This window comes from Canis lupus, chromosome 34, assembly GCF_011100685.1.
Source record: "Canis lupus familiaris isolate Mischka breed German Shepherd chromosome 34, alternate assembly UU_Cfam_GSD_1.0, whole genome shotgun sequence".
NCBI classification, from domain to species: Eukaryota; Metazoa; Chordata; class Mammalia; order Carnivora; family Canidae; genus Canis; species Canis lupus.
The window spans coordinates 36,199,070-36,219,689 of record NC_049255.1 but is presented as its reverse complement, the minus strand read 5'-3'; the positions used below and the strand labels follow the sequence as shown (position 1 = coordinate 36,219,689).

Genomic DNA, 20,620 nt, shown 5'->3' with positions numbered 1-20,620 from the left:
TTCTATCTGTCCAATGTACTCTGCAATTGTATATATTGTTCCCAAAGTTGTGTAGAATTGGATCAGTATGTGTAGTGGAGAACCTTCTCAAGGTCGCCTCCATTTTCAGGGCTGTGCCCCTCAGCAACAAAATTTAACATAAATCTGAGTGGACTAGCAACTGGAAAACTTCTATTTCTTCAAAACATTGTCATTTCTACCGATGGACAATAATCCGGTTCCCTAGAGATGAGGTGAAATCAAGATAAATTTCCCAGTGCAGATCAAACTTATTTAAATTTTCCTTATGAGTTTTCTTTGGAGGTATTTTACTATCGCCACTCACAATTAAATGTTCCAGTGGCACATAGTCATCTGATGCAATTAAGTACCTCTTTTGAGGGAAGCTATTTTGTAATAAATGCCTCATAGTAAAGAATATTCTGAGGATAGAATCAATGATGTTAGTAAGGACTAGGTCTGAGTTTCACTAGTGTTATAGTTGCAGCTTTTAAAGTTATTCATTAGATCAAGAATTTTACAAGATCTTTTATATATAGCAGACATAAAACCAATTACACCGTGGATCACTTTATGTATTCCTAATAATGTGGAGCCAGTCTTTTGTTTTCAATTTCAGTTGGCCTCATGAGAGACAGTTTCAATATTCATTTCAAATCAGGAATAGCAAATCTATCTCCATTGTGATTCTTCTGCAACGTCATGCTATTACTTAAGGAAAACCAATTAATAAGTATTTATTGAGCACCTACTGTATGCCCGACTTTGCACAACAGTCAGTTACAATACAAGAAAAAGTGAAACAGCGGTCCTTAGTTATAAAGGCTTGGGTGTCTTCTAGTCCACCCTCCCATGTACAGCCAGCCTCTGTAGGTCTCTGACATGATCTGCCAAAGCTCAAGTGCATCCTCTAATATTCTCATTAATAATGGCAGCACTGAGGCACCTGGGGGGCTCAGTGTTTGAACATCTGCCTTCAGCTCAGGTCATGATCCCGGGATCCTGGGATCGAGTCCCGCATTGGGCTCCCTGCATGGAGCCTGCTTCTCCCTCTGCATGTGTCTCTGCCTCTCTTTGTGTCTCTCATGAATAAATAAATAAAATCTTTTAAAAAAAATGATGGCAAGCACTTATATACCACTTACTGCATATACTTGGGTGTACTAGGTATACACTTACTCCTGCACACTTCACAGTAGTAGTTCATTTAATCCTCTCCAGAACCCTATAAAATAGATAATTTAATAGCACAGAAATCTGAAGCACAAGGAATTTGAGAAACTTGACCCAGATCAAAGCTACTGAGTGCTGGAGCTAAGCTTTGACCTAGGCAGTCCCACTAGGTATCAATGTACTTAACATATACTCAGGTATCTGAGCTGGAAGCTTTAATGTAATCCAGGGGGTTAGCAGGTGAGTGTCTGAATAGGGGGAGGCAGTATGAATGAGAAAGACGAGCAATGAGGAAACACATCAAGAATCAGCTAATTAAAGACAAAGTCAGGATTATTTATCTAAATGAACCTATTTGTGTTTTAAAATGTATTAATCTGAACACTATCTATCTGAGGGAAAAGGAATCAACACATTATCAAGTCAGAGCTAGGGTGACCATATCTTATGGTTCAAAACAGGACATTTTGGAGAGTAAAAATGGTGCTATTAATAAACACACCAGAATAACATGCATTCTGGTATAACTATGGAACCATAATGGAAAAAGAATACCAATGGTCACTCTACTCCCAGCCACCAAAAGAGGTACTTTTGCCATACTCTTGGTAGACACTGCACATCCTAGTTTCCAGTTTTGAATGAAGATAATCCTGGGAGGGGGAGGATATATTCAGGTTCTGATATATACTTCTCAGGCTCCTTCCTTGTGGATTCTTTCCAAGGACCAGTTTCCCACCCGCCTACTCTCCCTTGGCCCATGCATGACACCCAAGTCAGTGTAACCATTCAGTCGTGTAGAAGAAAAAGGATTGATTTCATTGATACATCTGGTGTCGTCTTTGATTGTTTGCTCATTTCTGATTGCTGCCTTGCAGTTGCTCCGTTCCGCTGCTGATTGGTCGGCTGGTATAAAGTACCATGAAGAGTCCATCCACACTGCTTACATCAACGTGATAGAGAACAGCAAACACTATATCTATATAGAAGTAAGTCCTGTTTGTGTAAATTACTGTGACACCCTGCCTTCCCATAGATAGCTTACAGAGACCACAGGGCCCCCCAAACCAGGGTCTGCTGCATTAATCAGCATATGTGGAGCCATGAATTCAAGTCATCTGAACTTTTACCTCTCCAGCATACCTGACATTCACTGTGAATTTTCATTAACTCGGGATTCCAGTAGGAGTCCCTCAAGTTCTTGTTATTAAAGTGTGTCAACTCACTATAATATTATTAGTCAAAAATACTATAGCACGGGTGAGTTTTTATGTGTCTTGAGTGAGACGGTTTAAACATGAGGCATATGCTGCTTCAGGAGAGCACACACCAAGGTAAGTGGCTAATATAGGGCCACTGGATGCCTTTGGTTTGGCAATATTGGAATAAGCAACATATAGAAAGGGAAGATGTGAGAACATCAATCCTGTATGAACCATTGTTCATTTTAAAGCTTTGTCAGATCCCAGAGTTTGTGTTCAGAGAATAGGAGAAAACCTAGGGACACTGTGTTTAGTTTGGGAACCTGAATTGTACTTTAAAGTAGATATAAAGCTAGCTCAGGGCATATGGAAAATTCAGAAAAAAAATTAAAAGTCATGTAATGACTTCTTTATTTTCATCTTGTCTTTCCCATCAAATTTTTTTTAATGTGTGGAGGGAGATGGGTTTCCTGGAGAAAACCATCCTAGCCCTGTATTCCTTCCCCTTGAATCTGGCCCTCTCCACTTCCAGGCAGTGACTATTCACAGAGGGCAGGTAGGAAGGAATTAGAGCTTTATTTATTTCACAGACCTAGAGAAAGAGAAGCTGAGTTTTAAAGTTAGCAGGCTAGGTGCAACACAGTATCCTGGATGGGACGATGCCACAGAAAAAGGACTTTGAGGATCAAAGTCTGGAGCTTTGTAGTACTAACACAATTAGTATTGATAATTTCGTCAATTATACCATCACTATATAAGATGTTAATGGCTGCTTCATGCATTACCCAGAAACCTTTTGCTTTATCTCTTTTTAGTAGCATTAAGTCAGGTGTTTTTTTGTTTTTTTTTAAATTAGTGTTACCACAGTCCTAGATGAGGTCCATGATGCCATGTGGATACACATGGCTGTGGACACAAACCTGGTTGTTACACCTCTAGCCAAGGTAAGTGGTTGGCATGTACCCCACTCGCCCCCAAAAGGGAGAACAGGCCCTGACATGTGGCCAGCGAGTGTTTACAGCTGCTGAGGAATGCTAAGCTGCTCTGTAATACGAATTCAGAAAAACAAACATGTTTTGGTTGCCGCTGAAATTTTTATTGTTCAATGCCTTAAAGAAGAACATTCTCAGATGAGTTCCCACACAATGTCTTCTGATAAGTTTGTCTTAAGGAGGCAGTTTAAAGATTTATACATCGAAGTATAAAAACATGTAAACTAGTAAAAATTATGATGTCACAAAGGGATGATAATTCTAGTTTGAGGCATTGCTTATATGTCTCTTAAGGATGATTAGCAAAGATTGCTTATGATGATTATACTTATAAATTACAGGTGTATTATAACTACGTATATAAGTATGTAGTAGCGATCATATTTGTACCTAATGACTAACATTTCTTTATGTTAGTCATTAAATCTTTCATAGCATTAGGATAATAATGTTTACCGGGTTTTTTGGTAAGAATTTTAAAGACTGTTTTACAGGTAAATGAATAGTAAGGTTACTTAGAGAAAAAAAATGAAAAAAATTCTTCTTCTGGTTTATTGATGTATTTATATGTAGGAAACATACTTGTGAAAGGGATTTGAAGCTACTTAAAATAGGAATTTGAAAATAAGTGACCCAAACAGATGAGGCAAGGCAAAAGCAGAGACTAGGAAACAATAGAGAATGGGTGGAAAAAATTCAACCAGGATTCTACTGTCTACCTGGTTAGAAAGGTCAACTTAGCATGAGACAGAAAGTTTACCAACATAGGATTTTAAATCATGAGCATGTACACAAGTCACGGATCTGTAAACCTAGTGTCCCTATTGATTAAATTTGGAATGTTCCCACCTTTCTAACGTGCAAGCTACAAAGAATTCACATGATGAAATAATAGTGTAGCCTCCCCCTGGACTAAGATATTATATGTGATCTTACCCAGAAATACACGAGACCCAGAGTCTGTGTCATTTACTTTCCTAAATGCTTTTAGGACTAAGAACATGTCTGCTACGTGACACATTTTTCTTTAAAATATCAGTGTAGTGTTTGTTATAGAGCACACTCTCCATGTATACACACACTGCCAAGATAAGAAAGACTTACATGATCTCTCTATTTCTTACAGAACCAGTTTTTCATAAGTTGTGCTGATGACAAAGTTGTATTCAACAAGATAGGTGATGCCATTGCTCAGAGGATACTGAAAGCTCACAGGTAAGGCTTTGGCGTGCTGGTAGGGGTGGTTACTGCAGCTGTTCTCGTATTTCCTGCTGAAATGACTTTTGAAAGCCCATTTTAAAATACTGTCTTTTCCTAGCAGGCATAAATCGGGTTCAGCTAGCAGTAGGTTATTGGTTCCTTAAGTCTGATTTCGGTTCCTGAGAATTTTGAGTCCCATTTTTGAAGCAATCTGAATTCTTTCAGGGCACAGTCATTTTTTCCTGGCCGGTCTCTTTCCCACGCCGTTAGATCGTGGTTTGATTTATTTAGTGGCAGACAGTGAGCTGTGTTCACTTAAAAATCAAAGCAAAATAGTCATCATATTTTTCCGTGAGTTATATTTAAACTCTTGTTACCCTCCATCTTCTTTCTTCAGCTCCTGGGATTATTTATTCCAATAAAAATGTTGTTAAAATGTAATTCACATACCATGCAATCCACCCACTTTTAAAGTGTATAATTAAGTGCTTTTTAGTATATTCTCAGAGTTGTGCGACTGTACCTCATCAGTTTTAGAACATTTTCATCATCCCAGAAAGAAACCCTGTGTCCCTACCCACTTCCCCTTGCTTTAATCCTCTTGCAACCACTAACCTACTTTCTTTCCCTGTAGATTTGCCTAGTCTGGGCATTTCATATAAATGGGATCGTACAGTAGGTGGTCTTTGGTGACTGACTTCTTTCATTTAACACAGATGAGTTTCCAAGACTCATCTGTGTTATAGGATATTATCAGTATTTCATTTATATTTATTGCCAGGTAATATTCCATTTTCTGGACATGCTATATTCTGTTTATCCATGCATCAGTTGGTAGATATTGGGGATTTTTCCACTCTTCGGCTATTATGATTAATGCTGCTATAAATATTCTGTATTAGTTTTTGTGCAGACATATTTTTATTAGTCTAGAAGTAGAATTGCAGCGTTATATGGTAATTCTATGTTTAACGTTTTGAGAAGCTGCCAGAATGCTTTCAAAAACAGCTACAGTATTTTACATTCCCATGGTCTATTCTCTGTCATCATTGCCAATACTTATAATTATCTCTCTTTTTGATTATTGCCATCCTAATAGATGTGAAATGATATCTCACTGTGGTTCGGATTTCAGTTTCCCTAATGACTAATGATGTTGAGTATTTTTGTTGTTGTTGTTTATTGGCCATTTCATGTATTATCTCTGGAGAAATATATATTCTTGTCCATATTTTAATTAGGTTGTCTTTTCGTTGAATTGTAAGAGTTCTTTATATATTCTAGATACAAGGATCATATCAGATTTAAGATTTGCAAATATTTTCTCCTATTCAGGGTGTTTTATACTTTCTTGATAATCTCTTTTGAAAGACAAAGATTTTTAATTTTGATAAAGTCCAGTTTATTTTTTTCTTTTATCGCATCTGCTCTGGTTCTGTAGCTACAAAATCACTGCCTAATCCAAGATGGTGAAGATGTACACCTCTTTTCCTGTAAGAATTTTATGGTTTTAGTCCTTACACTTAGGTCTTTGATTCATTTTAAGTTATTTATCAGACATGGTGCAAGATAGCAATCCCACTTCATTCTTCTACATGGGGATATATAGTTGTTCCAGCACCATTTGTTGAAAAGACAGTTCTCTCCCCACTGAGTTGTCCTGGTACCCAGACTACTTCTTTTTTCTTTCTTTTTTTTTTTTTTTTAAGATTTTGTGTATTTATTCATGAGAGAGAGAGAGAGAAGCAGGCTCCATGCAGGGAGCCTGATGTGGGATTCGATCCCAGGACTCTAGGATCATGCCCTGGGCTGAAGGCAGGCACTAAACTGCTGAGCCACTCAGGGATCCCCAATTTTGCATATTATTCCTACTAATCTTTTCCTTTTTTTCCTTGCCCCCCCTTTTAAATTTAAATTCAACTTGCTAACATATAGTATCACACCCAGTGCTCATCCCATCAAGTGCCCTCCTCAGTGCCTGTCACCCAGTCATCTCATACTCCCACCTACCTCCCCTTCTGCAACCCTTTGTTTCCCAGAGTTAGGAGTCTCTCATGGTTTGCCAGACTACTTCTTTTTATGGCTGATTTTAGCTCTGTATAAAAGCAACAAAACAAATAAACAACACCATTACATTTTATTCCTTCAATTCATTGAACACATGCAATGGAGAGTGTTAAATATATGCACATTTTGGAGATTAAAACATCATTTTACTTCCAGTGTCACATGGAACTTTAACATCTTTTTTTCCCACATAATATATAGGGATTTTTAGACCTAAGAACATTTTACAATAGTAATCACCAGTATTTTATATGATTTATAGTTTATAGACTCTTACTGAATCTTCACAACTACTCTTGAAAGTAGACCATTCAGTCCTTGTGGTTGTTACTGTTATTATTGTCATTGCTGTCTCCATTTGTAGAGTTAAAAACTAAGATTCAAGAGGTGATGTGACTTGACTAAGCCCCTAACAGCAATAGGCAAAAATAGCTTTGAGACTTCCAACCCAATGCCTCTCCCCAGGCCCCATAACTTCAAGATTGAAGAGTCCTTCAGCATTAGCACAAATTGAGACAAGGAGGTTGGGCCTTTGTTGTCTTCTCCTCCCATTAACCAGTCATCAGGTATAGGCTGACTTGAGGAATTGAGCATGACCTTGGGTGAGGCAGGTCCCTTTGACCAAGGAGGGTAAATCCTGGAGATCTTCACTGTGAGTAGTCGGCAGCCAATACTCTCAGTGGGAAGGTAATGGCTGTCTTAAGCCCACGGGGAGGGCATTTAGGCAGCACACCGCAGTGCCCACCATATCCTGCAAGGTGTACAGTGGATCTCACCCTTTACTACACATCAAAATCACCACTGGACTTTTTTTTTTTCTAATTTACTTATTTATTATTTTAGAGAGAGTACAAAGTAGAGGAGGGGCCAGGATAGAGGGAGAGAGAGAGTCTTAAGCAGTCTCCATGCCCAGTGTGGAGCCCGACACAGGACTCGATCCCACGACCCTGAGATCATGAGTTGAGCCAAAATCAAGATTCATACACTTAACCAACTGAGCCATCCAGGCACCTCTCACCATTGGACTTTTATAAAAATCCAGAGAGCTGGACTCAATCCAGACTTGCTGAGTCAGAATTTCCTGGAGTGGGGCCCAGGCACTTATGTTTCATAATGGTCCACAGGTAACTCCAGGGCACAGTCAGGACTACTTAGGACTCACCTAGAAGAGCAGGTGTGGCCATAGGCACTAATGGTGATCTGTGCTTTTACAGGTGACCTCTATCTTTGGTCTTCTCACAATCTTTTTTTCAAGAAAGTTACCACACGATCTGTTTCTGAGATGACTTAAAAACAGTCTTGGGTACAGTTAAATATACACCTACCCACAACGATTTCTTGTGTTATGTCAGTCTCTCAATTCTGTGGGTCAATTTGTGTCTAATTTACAAAATTAAAGTGTCTTTCTGCCAACTCTTGCATTTCATTGATGCAGGAGTTTCCACTTTATCTATAAAGCACATTTGACAAAAGAGAAAGATATTTTTTCATGAAACTGAAATAAGTTGCAGAAATCCATTAGGCTGACAAATGAACGCACTGGTTGGAGTGGTGAATGGTGAATATTGTAACCGTGATCAGCTAATGAGAGTAGGAGGAGTCTTAGCTTCCCTCATCCGAGTTATTAGTCCCCTGTATACATATATTAGTAAGTACCCGTAAGATTTGTTTTTAAAGGGTTTGGGAGCCTGAAAGAACACTTTTCTTCAGCATATTCATTTGTCTTTAAAAATCTGGACTTCTGGGCAGCCCAAGTGGCTCAGTGGTTTAGCACTGCCTTCAGCCCAGGGCGTGATCCTGGAGACCCGGGATCGAGTCTCACGTCAGGCTCCCTGCATGGAGCCTGCTTCTCCCTCTGCCTGGGTCTCTGCCTCTCTCTCTCTCTCTCTCTCTCTCTCTCTGTCTCTCATGAGTAAATAAATCTTAAAAAAAATCTGGACTTCTTCTGAGGTCATAGTATTTCAGGGCTGAAGGAACTTTAAGATATTTTCTGATTGAACATTTCCCAGCAATCCTATGAGCTGCTCCTGAAAGGAAAAGGGATCAGTGATGAGAGAGCACCATAGGGTAGCATCTGCTGCAGACTGTGTCTCACACTTGGAAGTTCACAGAGCCCATTAAAGATGCAATTTGAAGCCTACTTTATAGAAAATGGGAAATGAGCCCATTGAATTTCAAATTAACTGTGTTATTTAGCTCTGATCTCTCAATCGTCTCCCTTTCTTTGATAGTCACATTTCAAAGGGCATGTGTATTATACATAAAACTTTTCATGGATACACACATGTACCCTGGAAATATATTTCACATGTTCCCCCTTCTCTGAACCTTCACATTATAATTGTTCATCTCCTGGGTTAATTGGAACTGTAAAATAGATTTTCATTTACCAGTTTCAAGCCTGTGGGTTCATATTCTTAGGAAAGGGAGAGGTGGAACTTCGAGCCTGTCTGTAGTGCTCCCCTCGCCCTTTCACCGAGGGCCATGGCGTGCCATGCCCAAGTTCACCCCCCTCTTCCTTCATTGACTTCTCTGTGCTTTGCTCTCTGAGACTCAGAACTTCCCTGCCAATGTCACGTGCCTGGCAACAAATATAATTCTGGCTGTTGGAAAAAGAATAGAATATAGCACAAAGCAGATGGAGGGAAATGACAGTCAGCATTCAGCCAGGCCTGACCAAGGAACACAGGCTCTCTTCCAGATCCCTCCCACCTTGGAAAGATCCGAGTCTCTTGATTGCCAACTCCCTCTACTGGGCTGAGACTTTATTTTTCTCGCCAGTGCTGGAATCCAGGGGACACCAATCCTCTGAAGTGAGTTCTCTGCTTTCCTCACTTCCTCCTGGTTCCTTCTCCGCAGCCATCATTCTTTGCAGAAACAGAAAGACTTCATGCTCTGATCCATGACCTAGGGCCTCAGAACATTGTTCATCCCATGACAAACCGAGAGTGGCTGTGGGAATCTCTGCAGAAAACAAAAGGTCTCCTCTACTAAGTACAACTCTCCTGGAGTTGAGACCAGCTCCCAACCCTGCTGGAAGTCCGTCTTTGGCAACTCAAATCTGACAGATCAGTGGGAAGAAATCAACTGGTTTATACCATGTTTGAATAAGCCAAGAGAAAGAGTTCAAACTGACTGATCCAGGTAGAAATTTTGAAACAGAGCGTGCCATGAATAAATGGTCTCTGAGGATGAAACAGGTTTGCTCCTGGAAATTTGACGTGCATAAAGCTGCTGCCTTGGTAAACAGGAAGTGAGAGAGTGCATTTTGCACGATTATCAACACAGAGTTGACACATGCGGTGAAAATAGGCAGTTGATTTAATGCCTCTGTATTTTAATATTAAATTTCATTGAAAAATACACAATTTTGAAAATGGCTCAAATTCTTCCTGCTTTCTGTAACTGTAGAACCATGCCAGACAGTGCTTGCAGTTCGCCCAGGGGTGCATGGCGTGGGGATCACTCCTCTGGGGAATCTAGAATAATTTGGGGAGCAGGTGTCTGGAGACTTGGGTTCTTTCCAGCTCAGTTATCTATGGGTATGTGGGGACACCTGGGGGGGCTCAGCAGTTGAGCGACTGCCTTTGGCTCAAGGTGTGACCCCGGGGTCCTGAGATCGAGTTCCACATTGGGCTCCCCACAGGGAGCCTGCTTCTCCCTCTGCCTGTGTCTCTGCCTTTCATGAATAAATAAATAAATCTTAAAAAAAAAAAAAGATTTTATAGGTATGTGACCTTTCCAGCCTATCAGTTCCCCTTTCACTCTGTTTTTCGCTAACAAAGAAAATAATACCTATTGTATCTAGCTCATATGAATGAATGTGAAGGCAATTTAAAAACCATTACAGGTCAGTTTACGTAAGAAATTATAATGTTATTTTCAGGAAATTCATCTTCTGGAAATAAAGAGCTGACTGTAAATTTGAGCAAGGGTAAAGAAGCGCCATACTCAGATCAGCTATTTCAGAATTAACATTTATGATAGAAACAAATGTTTTAAATAAAGAGATGTTTAGCTGCCTTATTTTATTTTTTTTCAGCTGCCTTATTTTAAATTATTAGATGGCTACTGCAGTATCCATGAAGCTTCCTTTGGTTTCCAGCACAGGTGCTTGTTCATCCTGTGACAAATAGAAACACGTTATTAAAACATTGTCCAGAGGTGTCCTGCCAGAAATCCATAGCTGCCCACTCCTCCTGGGAATAAGTTTTTGGATTCCTTATTATTGATTTGATAAGCCTCTCCTCTGCCAAATGTCAAATAAAATAGAAGGTATTCTCTAGCATAAAACAAATTCAGTTTTGCTTTATTTTATTTTAATTTTAGGTACTATTTCCTTTTTAATTCGTTGAAGGTGTACAGGCTTTCTCATTGAAATCAGTGGTTGTAAACCGCATAATCATGTTACCAAGTAGTTTCTGAGCCTTTCCACATCTGAGGTGCTTTACATGCAATAGCTTATTTACTTCACACACCTACCTTATGAAGTGGGTGCATAATTTCTCCCATTCTACAGATGAGGCAGAGAAGCCCCGGGAGGTTAGGCGACCTATGTGAGTCACACAGCTCTCGATGAGTAGAACTGAGACTGAAACCATGTCTTCAGAAACTTCACCTTGTGCCCTGTACCCACTCAGCCTCAAGCTCCCCCTCATTTGCAGGGAAGTTGAAATGTTCCCATATTAAGCCTCCCAGAAATCTATGAGAGATACTTGATTTTAAAATAAATCAGATGAACATTCCGTGTTTTAAAGTAATTGCTTGGTAAGTGAGACATTCTCTGGCTTACAGAAAAGTCTGCCTCCTGTAATTACCATATCCTATAATTTGTGTACCACGCTGAAAGGACATGCTGGGTGTGTTTCAGAAGCACCCCCTTAAAGAAATTTAAACTGCAGTTGTAATAGAAAGAACAAAAAGTGTGCAGAGTAAGTAGGACAATGGCTGGATTTGTATTCTTTTTCTCGTGGGCTAACCTCCAAGCTCTGTAAGATACCTGGAGACGAGGTTATACCGGGTCAGAGATGACAAGAGATCATGGCAGCAGAACCTTTGATTTAGATCATTTAATTGCTTTTTGTTTGACTCCAAAAATTATATAAATGGGATTCTCAGGAGAGACCTGAAGATTAGCACAGGGTGGAGGACGGCAATCATTTTGTAGGATCTTATTTTAGGGTGACTAAGGGACCTGCCTGGCAAAGTTTATCAAGTCAAGAGTGAAGTCTTAGTCACATGTGCTGGACTAACCTTCAACACTCTTACATGTAAAAGCTTGTGTTTCCAAAACATAACCAATGGGGAAAAAATGACATGTGTGGGCATGCACAATGTGTATTATCCTATAATCTATAAAGTCATGTGTATCATATGCAAATTCACTGCTGAATAGGGCCAGCATTTCCAGTGGACTAGCAATGATTTTAGCCAACTCCCTCCTGTGCAGATGGGAAAGCTGAAGGCTGGAAAAGGCTACTGCACTTGAAAAGATTTGCCAAACATAAAATAGAAGGGGTTTTGTCCCAAGCCACCGAGAAGCTGCAGATCCAATTCTCGCATAGCCCATACCCCTGCAGTATAAAGTTCTCTCCACAAAACCACTCTGCCCCAACCACAGATCTTAGTTCTGGCAGCGTTCGCTGCTGCAAAATCCACAATGATAGGATTTATATCAGCTCTGGAAGTTTATAGCAATGAAATATGATCTATAAATCCCCAAGTCTCAAACAACAAAGCATCTCATCACTGGAGAAGCATGCCGAGCTCCTCAGGGGCCTTCTACAGATCCTGAGACCCCACTCTCGGCGGCCCCACTTCTCTTGACAGCACTTCATGATCAAGGGGGGAGTGGAGGGGAGGAGCAGAGGGGTTTTCCTGAGGGAAGAGCAAGGAGGATGATGGAGAGGAAAGCCATGACCATTTAGGTGGTGAATTAGTGCTCGGTTTTTAAAGCTACAGGCAACATTCCAGCGATCACAAAAATGGAAAGTATGAAAAGTCTCACACTCTCACCATCCTGAAAACTCACTTTTTACTTCCTTATTTCTTTTTGGTCCATATTAATACACATATATTTTCATTGAGTTATGATTTATTTCCTTTTTCTATAGCTCATCTGAATTCTGATTTCAAATCCCATTTCCACACAATAGAAGGAAATTTAATTTACTCACTTCCTGATAAATGTGGCCAAATTCAGCAATTTCTTGCTATTGGCTATTTCTGCTCTGTATGCTCTCACTCAGGCACAACCCAGCCTCTCCTCCCTTCCTCTCCCCAATACACCCCATACCCGGTAAGGATGGTCAAGGGCCCTGGACCTTTGTGAAGAGCCTCTGGCCCTCAGTGTTGGTCCCTCTTGGGCCTATGCTGGTATCTGCTTAGTGTGATGTGGGGGCCTCCGCCTTCTCCTTTCAGACCTGCCTCTCCTCTGTTGCTGCTGCATCATGAAGGCCAGGGTACCTTCTCTGGGGTTCCCTGGAAAGTGAGATTATGTCTCACACTCAGATCCTCGTGGCTCCCCTGTCCTTTTGAAAGGTGAGGTGGTGTCCTGTCCTCCCTGGAATTCTGCTTAAGAGGGGAGGAGGGCGAGTCTCACTCTTATTTCTTTATACTCTCAGCTCAGCCAGAGGATCTCTATCTAGTTCCTCAGATCTAAGACGTTGATATCGTGTGTCATGGTTCCTTTGCGAGGGTGCCACCTAGGAGCAGCACCTGCCTCCTTCTCTGTAGTCACAGGGTGGGGGAAGAGAAAGCATTTAAGGGGAAAAGTTACTGCATCAGCCTGTTACATCTGTAATTGTCTTGTAATTGTAACTTTGGATTAGGGCCATTTTAACACAGGACCAGAAGTATTGTTGCTGGTAAGTCATCACAGCGGTCATTTATCGTGGCTGCAAAATGTTCACTCTTTGAGCGGCTGTAACATTATTTAGCTAGCCATCCCCTATTACTGAACATGGATTTCCAATTTTTAGATATGATACACAGCACTGCCATAAGTTTGTGACTTTTGAAAGAAAACTTATTTTAACAAAGAGGCTGAGAATGCAATTTTATAAAATTGTTCTGAAGTGCAGTGGATGAAACAATTGCTTGCATGATGGCTTTGAACCCACTAGCTCTTATCTTGTTTTTAAGATGATAAATAATTCTGCCCATTAGGGGCTCAGGTTCTTGCCCTAAGCTAATAGCTATCATTTGCACCACCCCAATTTTATGAGGATGCAGTGTTTCAGAATCCTCGGCAGCGGAGAACTGTTGTCTTCTGGGGATTGGATCAAGGAGGGAGATTGGACAAAGTATTGTGTAGAATTTTTCTCTTCATTGGATTAAACTCAGCCAAAATTTTATGGTTTGAAATTAAAAGGCCCCCTTTTCTACAACAGTGAAAATCTAAATCCTTTCTGCTAACTTGCTGAACACAGTTTAAAAATGTCCTCATTCAGAAAATTCAAGAACTGCTGCATTATAAAAAGGCAGAGACCCTGATATGAAGCAAAGAGTCCCAAGAACAAGAAAACTGAACATTCTGATTCTTACAAAGTAAATTTGCAAGAATATTTTATCTGTGGACATAAGATCTTTATGGGCCATTTCCCAGTATCTTACATATGAGGTCTCTTTTGAGGTCATTTCTGCTCTCCTAGAACACAACAATAAAAGGGAACCACCTTTTCCAAACAGAATCACAAATACTTGATGTTTAGGTTTAAGGAGTGGTACCACTCCTAAGTGGCCTTCACGTTTCACAATTGTGAAAAAATGATTTACGTGGGTCAGCATGCATAATAAAATAGGTATTTTGAAAGAGTAAAAAATTAGAAGCAATTTAAACACCCATCAATAGAGAAACACTTTAAATATTATGGTAAGGCTGTATGTGGAATACTATATCCACTTGTTAAAAAATGGACAATGTACAGGCATATAAATAAACATAACATTCATAAATGTGTTTATAGTATTCCAACATTTGCATAGAAGAAATGGCTTAGAAATTGATAGTCTATTTCTGGAAGAACATGGAAGGTCATAGGAGTTGCCCTCAGGGAGGGAAAACAGTGCCTGAGGACAAAGGAGAGAAAGAGAATTTTATTGTCATCATATAATCCTCTAACTCTTGAATTTTGTCCTATGAGCAACATATTACCCATTAGAAAATATAAGTTAATTGGTGAGTCCTCAAAAGACTGAATATAAAATAAATATATGACCCAGCAGTGCCATCCCTGGATCAATTCCCAGGAAAACTGAAAACAGGGATGGAGGTTCTTTATGGCCAGTATCCACGGCAAGGTGATTCACAATTGCCAAGAGGTGGAAACAGCCCAGGTGCCCATCAACAGATGATTTGGATAAACAAAATGTGCCCTACACCTACAATGCAGTATTATTCAGCTACAAGAAGGGGGGAATTTCTGATACATGGATGAATCTTGAGGATGGTGAGCTAGTTGGAATAAGTCATACATGAAAGGACAAATACTGTATGATTACACTTAGGTGAAATTTCCAGAATGGCAAATTCAGAGAGACACAAAGTAGATGAGAGCTTGCTAGGGGTTGCAGGGGAGAGGCAATGCAGGAGTTACTGCTTAACTATCACAGAGTTTCTGTTGAGGGTCCTAAAAATATTTTAGAGCTAGATACCATGATGGTTTACAACACGTGAATTAATACCACCAAACAAGTACTCTTAAAAATGGTGAAAATGGCAAATTTTGTGTTATATATACTTTACCACAATAAAAATTCAACTAAAATGTAATTTAAACTAAAACTCATTTTGCAGCTTACTCTCTTCTCTACCAGAAGCTTCTCAGAAACAAGCATTCTTCCCACCTGACCCCCTTCTCCCTAAGCAGATAGTACAGCATGCAGACTGTGTGCAAAGATTCTCTGTTGGGCACTGACCCCAAAATAGAAAGATATGTGGACATACGTCCTGTGTTTCAAAAGAGCTTATCATGTAGCCTAGGGAGCAGATCAGTGTGTCACTATCGTGTAAGGCAGAAAGAATGTTTCTTGCCACCAGCATGCAGAGGCAGGAGCAAACCAGCTTTGCATCCCTGCCCCATGCCACTAGCATGCAGAGGCAGGACCAAACCAGCTTTGACTGGAAGAGTCAGCATGGCTTGACCAAGGCAGGTGCCTCTTAGCTGCCCTGGAAGGAGAAGTAGGATTCTGCGAGCAGAAAGGGGTATTCCAGACCCAGAGGGCAGATGAGCCAACCTTCCTTAGCAGGGCAGTTGTCTGGCACTGGGCTGTGGGTGTGGGAAGATCCTATGGGAAGGCAATTCTAGAAAGGTAGTTGAGGCCAGGTGGTGTCCATTTTTAAGTGTCTGGTTTAACTCACTTGGACTTTTAAATACTGGCGATGGGGGGAGAGCTTAGCCATTCTCTCTGTTCTTCTTTCCCACTATCTTGTTTACCATTTAAGGATGTGAGCCTCTTACCCCTATCAGGCGGAGAACTTGAAGAGTTTACATTTTTTCAAAATTCGGTTTTCCAACTCAAACTATGTTTGCCATCTAGTGATTAATCCATGCCATTGCAATGACCGAATTCCGATGCCTTCCTTGTTCCTCAGCACCGCAGTTAGGCTCACGGGCTCCAGACTCTGTCGTGCTGGCCATCACTTCTGCCCTGATACGAACGACCTTGGCGTCCTGACACGTTGTCGTGCAATCTGACCCCTCGGAGGGGAGTAATAGTCCCATGAAAGAAAAATGTAGTTGCTTGGAAGAAAAATGATCCTTAGAAATTAAGTATTAAGAAAAGTTTAAGTAGCAGCATCTTTGTGTGACTATGGATCTCCCAGATACATGGACCCCATGGGTAGCACAGGCATTTCCAGCCTTCACTTCTTCCCGTGTTTCCTATACATGAGACAAGCAAGGACTTTAACAGCTTTGCCTGCAACTAGTGACACCTATCTGAACACAGTTCTCCACAAATTTTTTACTTTCTGAATGAAGATCCAAGTAAGTAGCCCCACCACCTTCTTTCATTTGTTACATCATTGAGCAGCAAAGGCTCCTCGAAGGCTTTTCTTTCAAAGGTTGTCCTCAGTCAGTTGGAACGGTAGGCCAAGAAAGGTTGAGTTGTATATGCAGAGGAATTAAACAATCATGTGTCACTCAAATTTCTTGAAGGGCCCAGGATAACATTTTGTAGCAGAACCAGTTTTCTAAGCAGTGATCATTTCTGCATTGGAAAGTATGCTGGGACCAGTGTGTCTTCTGCCCCTGAGATCGAGGCTGTGGGGACTCATCGCCTCAACCATCATTAACTGAATGCCTGCTGTTTGCTGGGCTCTGAGCAAGATACTAATGGATATAACTTGTTATTCGTTAAATTCTCATGATGACATCTTTTTCAAAATTTTGTTACAGCCCCCTCCCCCACCTCCCTGAGATCCATGCATGGGTTCTTACCGTGGATTTCGTCCTAGGAAACATCATGCTGTAGAGAGATAGTGAGTAGAGTTCCCACTCTGCTGCCAAGTTCAGCTTATTTTTTAGGTTATTGTGAACTGTTGCCTGGATAACAGCTTCCGGTCTCCAATCCAACAGCACCTTCCAAGCCCTGAAGTGGGATAGGACGTATTGTAGAAAGCCATTAGCTCAATCTCTAAAACCACGTGAACGGCTTAGCTATCATTTTTTGGTGAATGGCTCTGCATCTGACTTTTGTAGGGAAGGCCAGAGATACCGGGTGTATGTTGTGATACCACTGCTGCCAGGATTTGAAGGAGACATTTCAACCGGTGGAGGAAATGCTCTGCAGGCAATAATGCACTTCAACTACAGGTGCCAACGTTTTAAAGTTGTCTCTTTTCAGCTTTTTATCAGTCACGCACGTAAGCTGGTGAAAGGAATGGAAATGTTTCTCCACATCTATTCAGGAAGGTTGAACAGATGAACACTTTATTTTACTTTTGAATCTTGGCCTATTTACTAGTTGATAAAATTCAAATATATATACATATATATAGTATATATGTATACTTATATGTAATATTGATGTAAAAACTATCTTTAAGCTACCATGTAGTTATGAGCTTTCCATATTCTTTGAAGAAAAAATTTAAATGCTTAAAGTAGTATGATTTCTATGTGTTTGGTTATGATTCTTTAGGTGGCAAGGTTTTCAACAAGGTTGGTAATGATGGCCTTTGCCAGTAGATGAAGTATGAAGGTCCTTTCCCATCTCCTGGAATTTTAATTCTGCTTTCTCTGCCATATCTTTGCTAAAATTTTAAGGAAAGTATTAAATCCTATTCTCAATATTCTAAAAGGAGAATGGCCATATTTACTCAGAAAGACCCATGAAGCTTCAGACTTGGCCAAGCAGGGCATTATGAAGGGGGTTGGGAGGTATGTCTCATAAGCAGACAGAGAGGTGGCGTAGAAAATGACGGAAAGGTACCCTCATCGTTCTCTCTGGGAAAGAGAATGGCAGTGAAGAGGTAAGTGGACAGGTCTGGGTAGGAACCCCAGCTCCCAAGAACAAGATCTGTGACCTGAGATACGAAAGAGCCCTGCTCAGGGTCATACTTGTTTTAAGTCCAAGAAAAGACTAGAAGCTTGATATTTTCTTTTAATAGCCCTAGTCTTTTAGAACCACCTGTAGCTTCCCACCTTTCTAATCAAACTCTTTTGTGGGGGGAGACCAGTGAGAGCTTACACAGAACCTCCAATGTGTAAAGCAGATAAGGCTTCAGTCCCTTGGTCAAATTGTGAGTAGGGGCGTAGATGCCCTTCCTGCCTCTCGCCCCACGAGTACCCCTTGGAGGATGCGAGGGTCTAGTGGGAACAATTTGTAGGCACCATTGTGTGGGGGTGTCCTTTTTTTTTTAATCCCCTCATTTCTTACTGACTTTTTGGGGTATACCCATCTGCCAAAATCTCAAGTAAAGACTTTTTTTTTTTAGTTTCTTCAGGGTAATTTTGCCTGGTTACAGTATGAGAAAACTTTATGTTTTGGTCTATATGCTTTGATTGAAGATTTGCCCATTTCTAATATTATCTGATTTATAACACGACAAACAAAGCTTTTCGTGTATTTAAGGCGCTGACATAATGTTTAATTGGATTTCATCCACTTCGTTTGCCATTCTAATATTATTTTTGGAATATTGTCAATTGTAATTATTTTCGATGACTATTTCCTTGGGTTTGAACCAGCTGAATGAAATAACATCCTTGGCTTTTGTTCAACTAAAACTCTAACCTTTTATTATGCAAAAACATCTCTATTTGCTGGCATCATCTTTAAGAATATCAGTATTTCCCAGGCGTAACTGTATTTTTAATTACTTTCACAGAGCAAGCAGATGGAGCATAGAATTTTTTGGGTTTTGTCAGTCTTTATAATTCATTGACTGTTATCGGAGTTGTGAGAAACAAAATCATTAGCAGAGTCAGTTATTTGAGACCTGTTTTTCACTTTCAAGGCATTTGCCGACTTTACAGAGACAGCCTCAGTATATAGTTTAATTCTGAAATTATTCTGCTAAGTGTTTGCCCTTTTCAACACCTCTGAAAGTAGCGTGAGTCTGTAAGTGTTCTCATCTATTGAGGTATTCTAAATTTATCTTTGCTGTCACCAAATTTTCTAAGAGAGAAAGTTCATTCATAGCCCATCCTTTTAAAATAGCACCTCTTACTGAAATCTAACATCAATTTCATGACTTTTCCATTTACCTACCTCAAAACAGCTATCTTGTCTCGTCAGTAATGTTATAAAAGTGATATTCAGGTGGTTTTTTTTTTTTTTTTTTAGCTTTTTCAAAGTCCGTGTAGCATCTTCTCATAAAAGCTCTTATTCTGTTTTCAATCAGGTTAGGACTATACTTAACAGATATTGCAGTTGGGATTGGTTCCTTTGAAACCTCCATAATTATTTCTTTCCTTTACATGTGTCTAGGACCATGTGTAGAGGAGAAAATTCCATCCTTGGACAGTTGAAAGCCAAGCGTAAGTAACAACTTTTTTTCCCCCTCCAAGGTTGTTTTTGGTGACATGTCCGTAACCATTAATGTTTTCACAGTGTGATTGTGACACTCTGTTCACAAAAGGTAGCCCACAGAAGGTTTAACTGAGATAAATTACTTATTCTCATTGTACTTCCCCAAGCAAAGTTCAAATGAAGATGGTACAACTTCAGGTGTGTAGGTAATAAACAATAAGAGTTTTTATTATTTTTATTTATCTATACTAATTATTTTGTTAATAAGTAAGATTTGTAAGGAGCTTCACAAGGACCCTTCATGTGTCTTCTCCTGTGGTCCTTTATCAGGGTTCTGGGAAGTAAACAGCTTAGGTGTCATTTCTGCTTTAAAGCTGAGAGCACAAAAAAAAAAAAAAATAAAAAAAATAAAGCTGAGAGCACAACAAATGCTTCAAGGTCAACAGGTATTCATACAGCCTTCTATTATGCAGAAGTCCCAAGGTTGTCACAATACTGTCTTATATTTAGGGAAGAAAACTGATTTTATTGATTTATTTCATTTCTTTTTGACTAAACCTTGGAAGGTATTATACTTAGAGATAAATATATCAGAAAAAAGGCCACAGTAATACCTTTTACTTCTGCAGTTCTTCACATTTTCAAAGGCACTTTTTCAGATATTTTCTTTTTTTTTTTTGAAGATTTTATTTAATCAAAAGTAAAAGACAGCTGCCCAAAAGCAATAATTATAAATCTGAGCTAATGGGTATATAATTTTTAAAGATTTAATTTGTATGATAATAACAGCATAAGAGAAGAGGAAGGGAATGGAGCTATGTAAGACAAAAGTTTTAGTATATTATTGAGATTAAATTGGTATTAATCCAAACCAGATTGATTGTAATACCCAGGAAAACCACTAAGGAAATTCCTTTAAAGTCTAGTAAAGGAAACAACAAAGAAATTAAAATGTTACATGAAAAAATATCTATGTGCCATAAAAGATGGCAGATATGGAGTAACTGA

The 20,620-nt window shown here is 39.8% G+C and overlaps 1 protein-coding gene across 8 annotated transcripts in view; it reads left to right on the top strand.

Moving 5' to 3' along the window:
• PLD1 (phospholipase D1) overlaps nt 1-20,620 on the top strand; it is a 204,828-nt gene that overhangs the window by 151,091 nt on the left and 33,117 nt on the right. For all 8 annotated transcript variants that reach the window (XM_038583904.1, XM_038583901.1, XM_038583903.1 and 5 more), the window contains 4 exons: nt 2,052-2,162; nt 4,494-4,582; nt 17,338-17,451; nt 19,571-19,620. In XM_038583904.1, the coding sequence (XP_038439832.1) occupies nt 2,052-2,162; nt 4,494-4,582; nt 17,338-17,451; nt 19,571-19,620 (364 nt within the window). The remainder of the gene's footprint in view (nt 1-2,051; nt 2,163-4,493; nt 4,583-17,337; nt 17,452-19,570; nt 19,621-20,620) is intronic.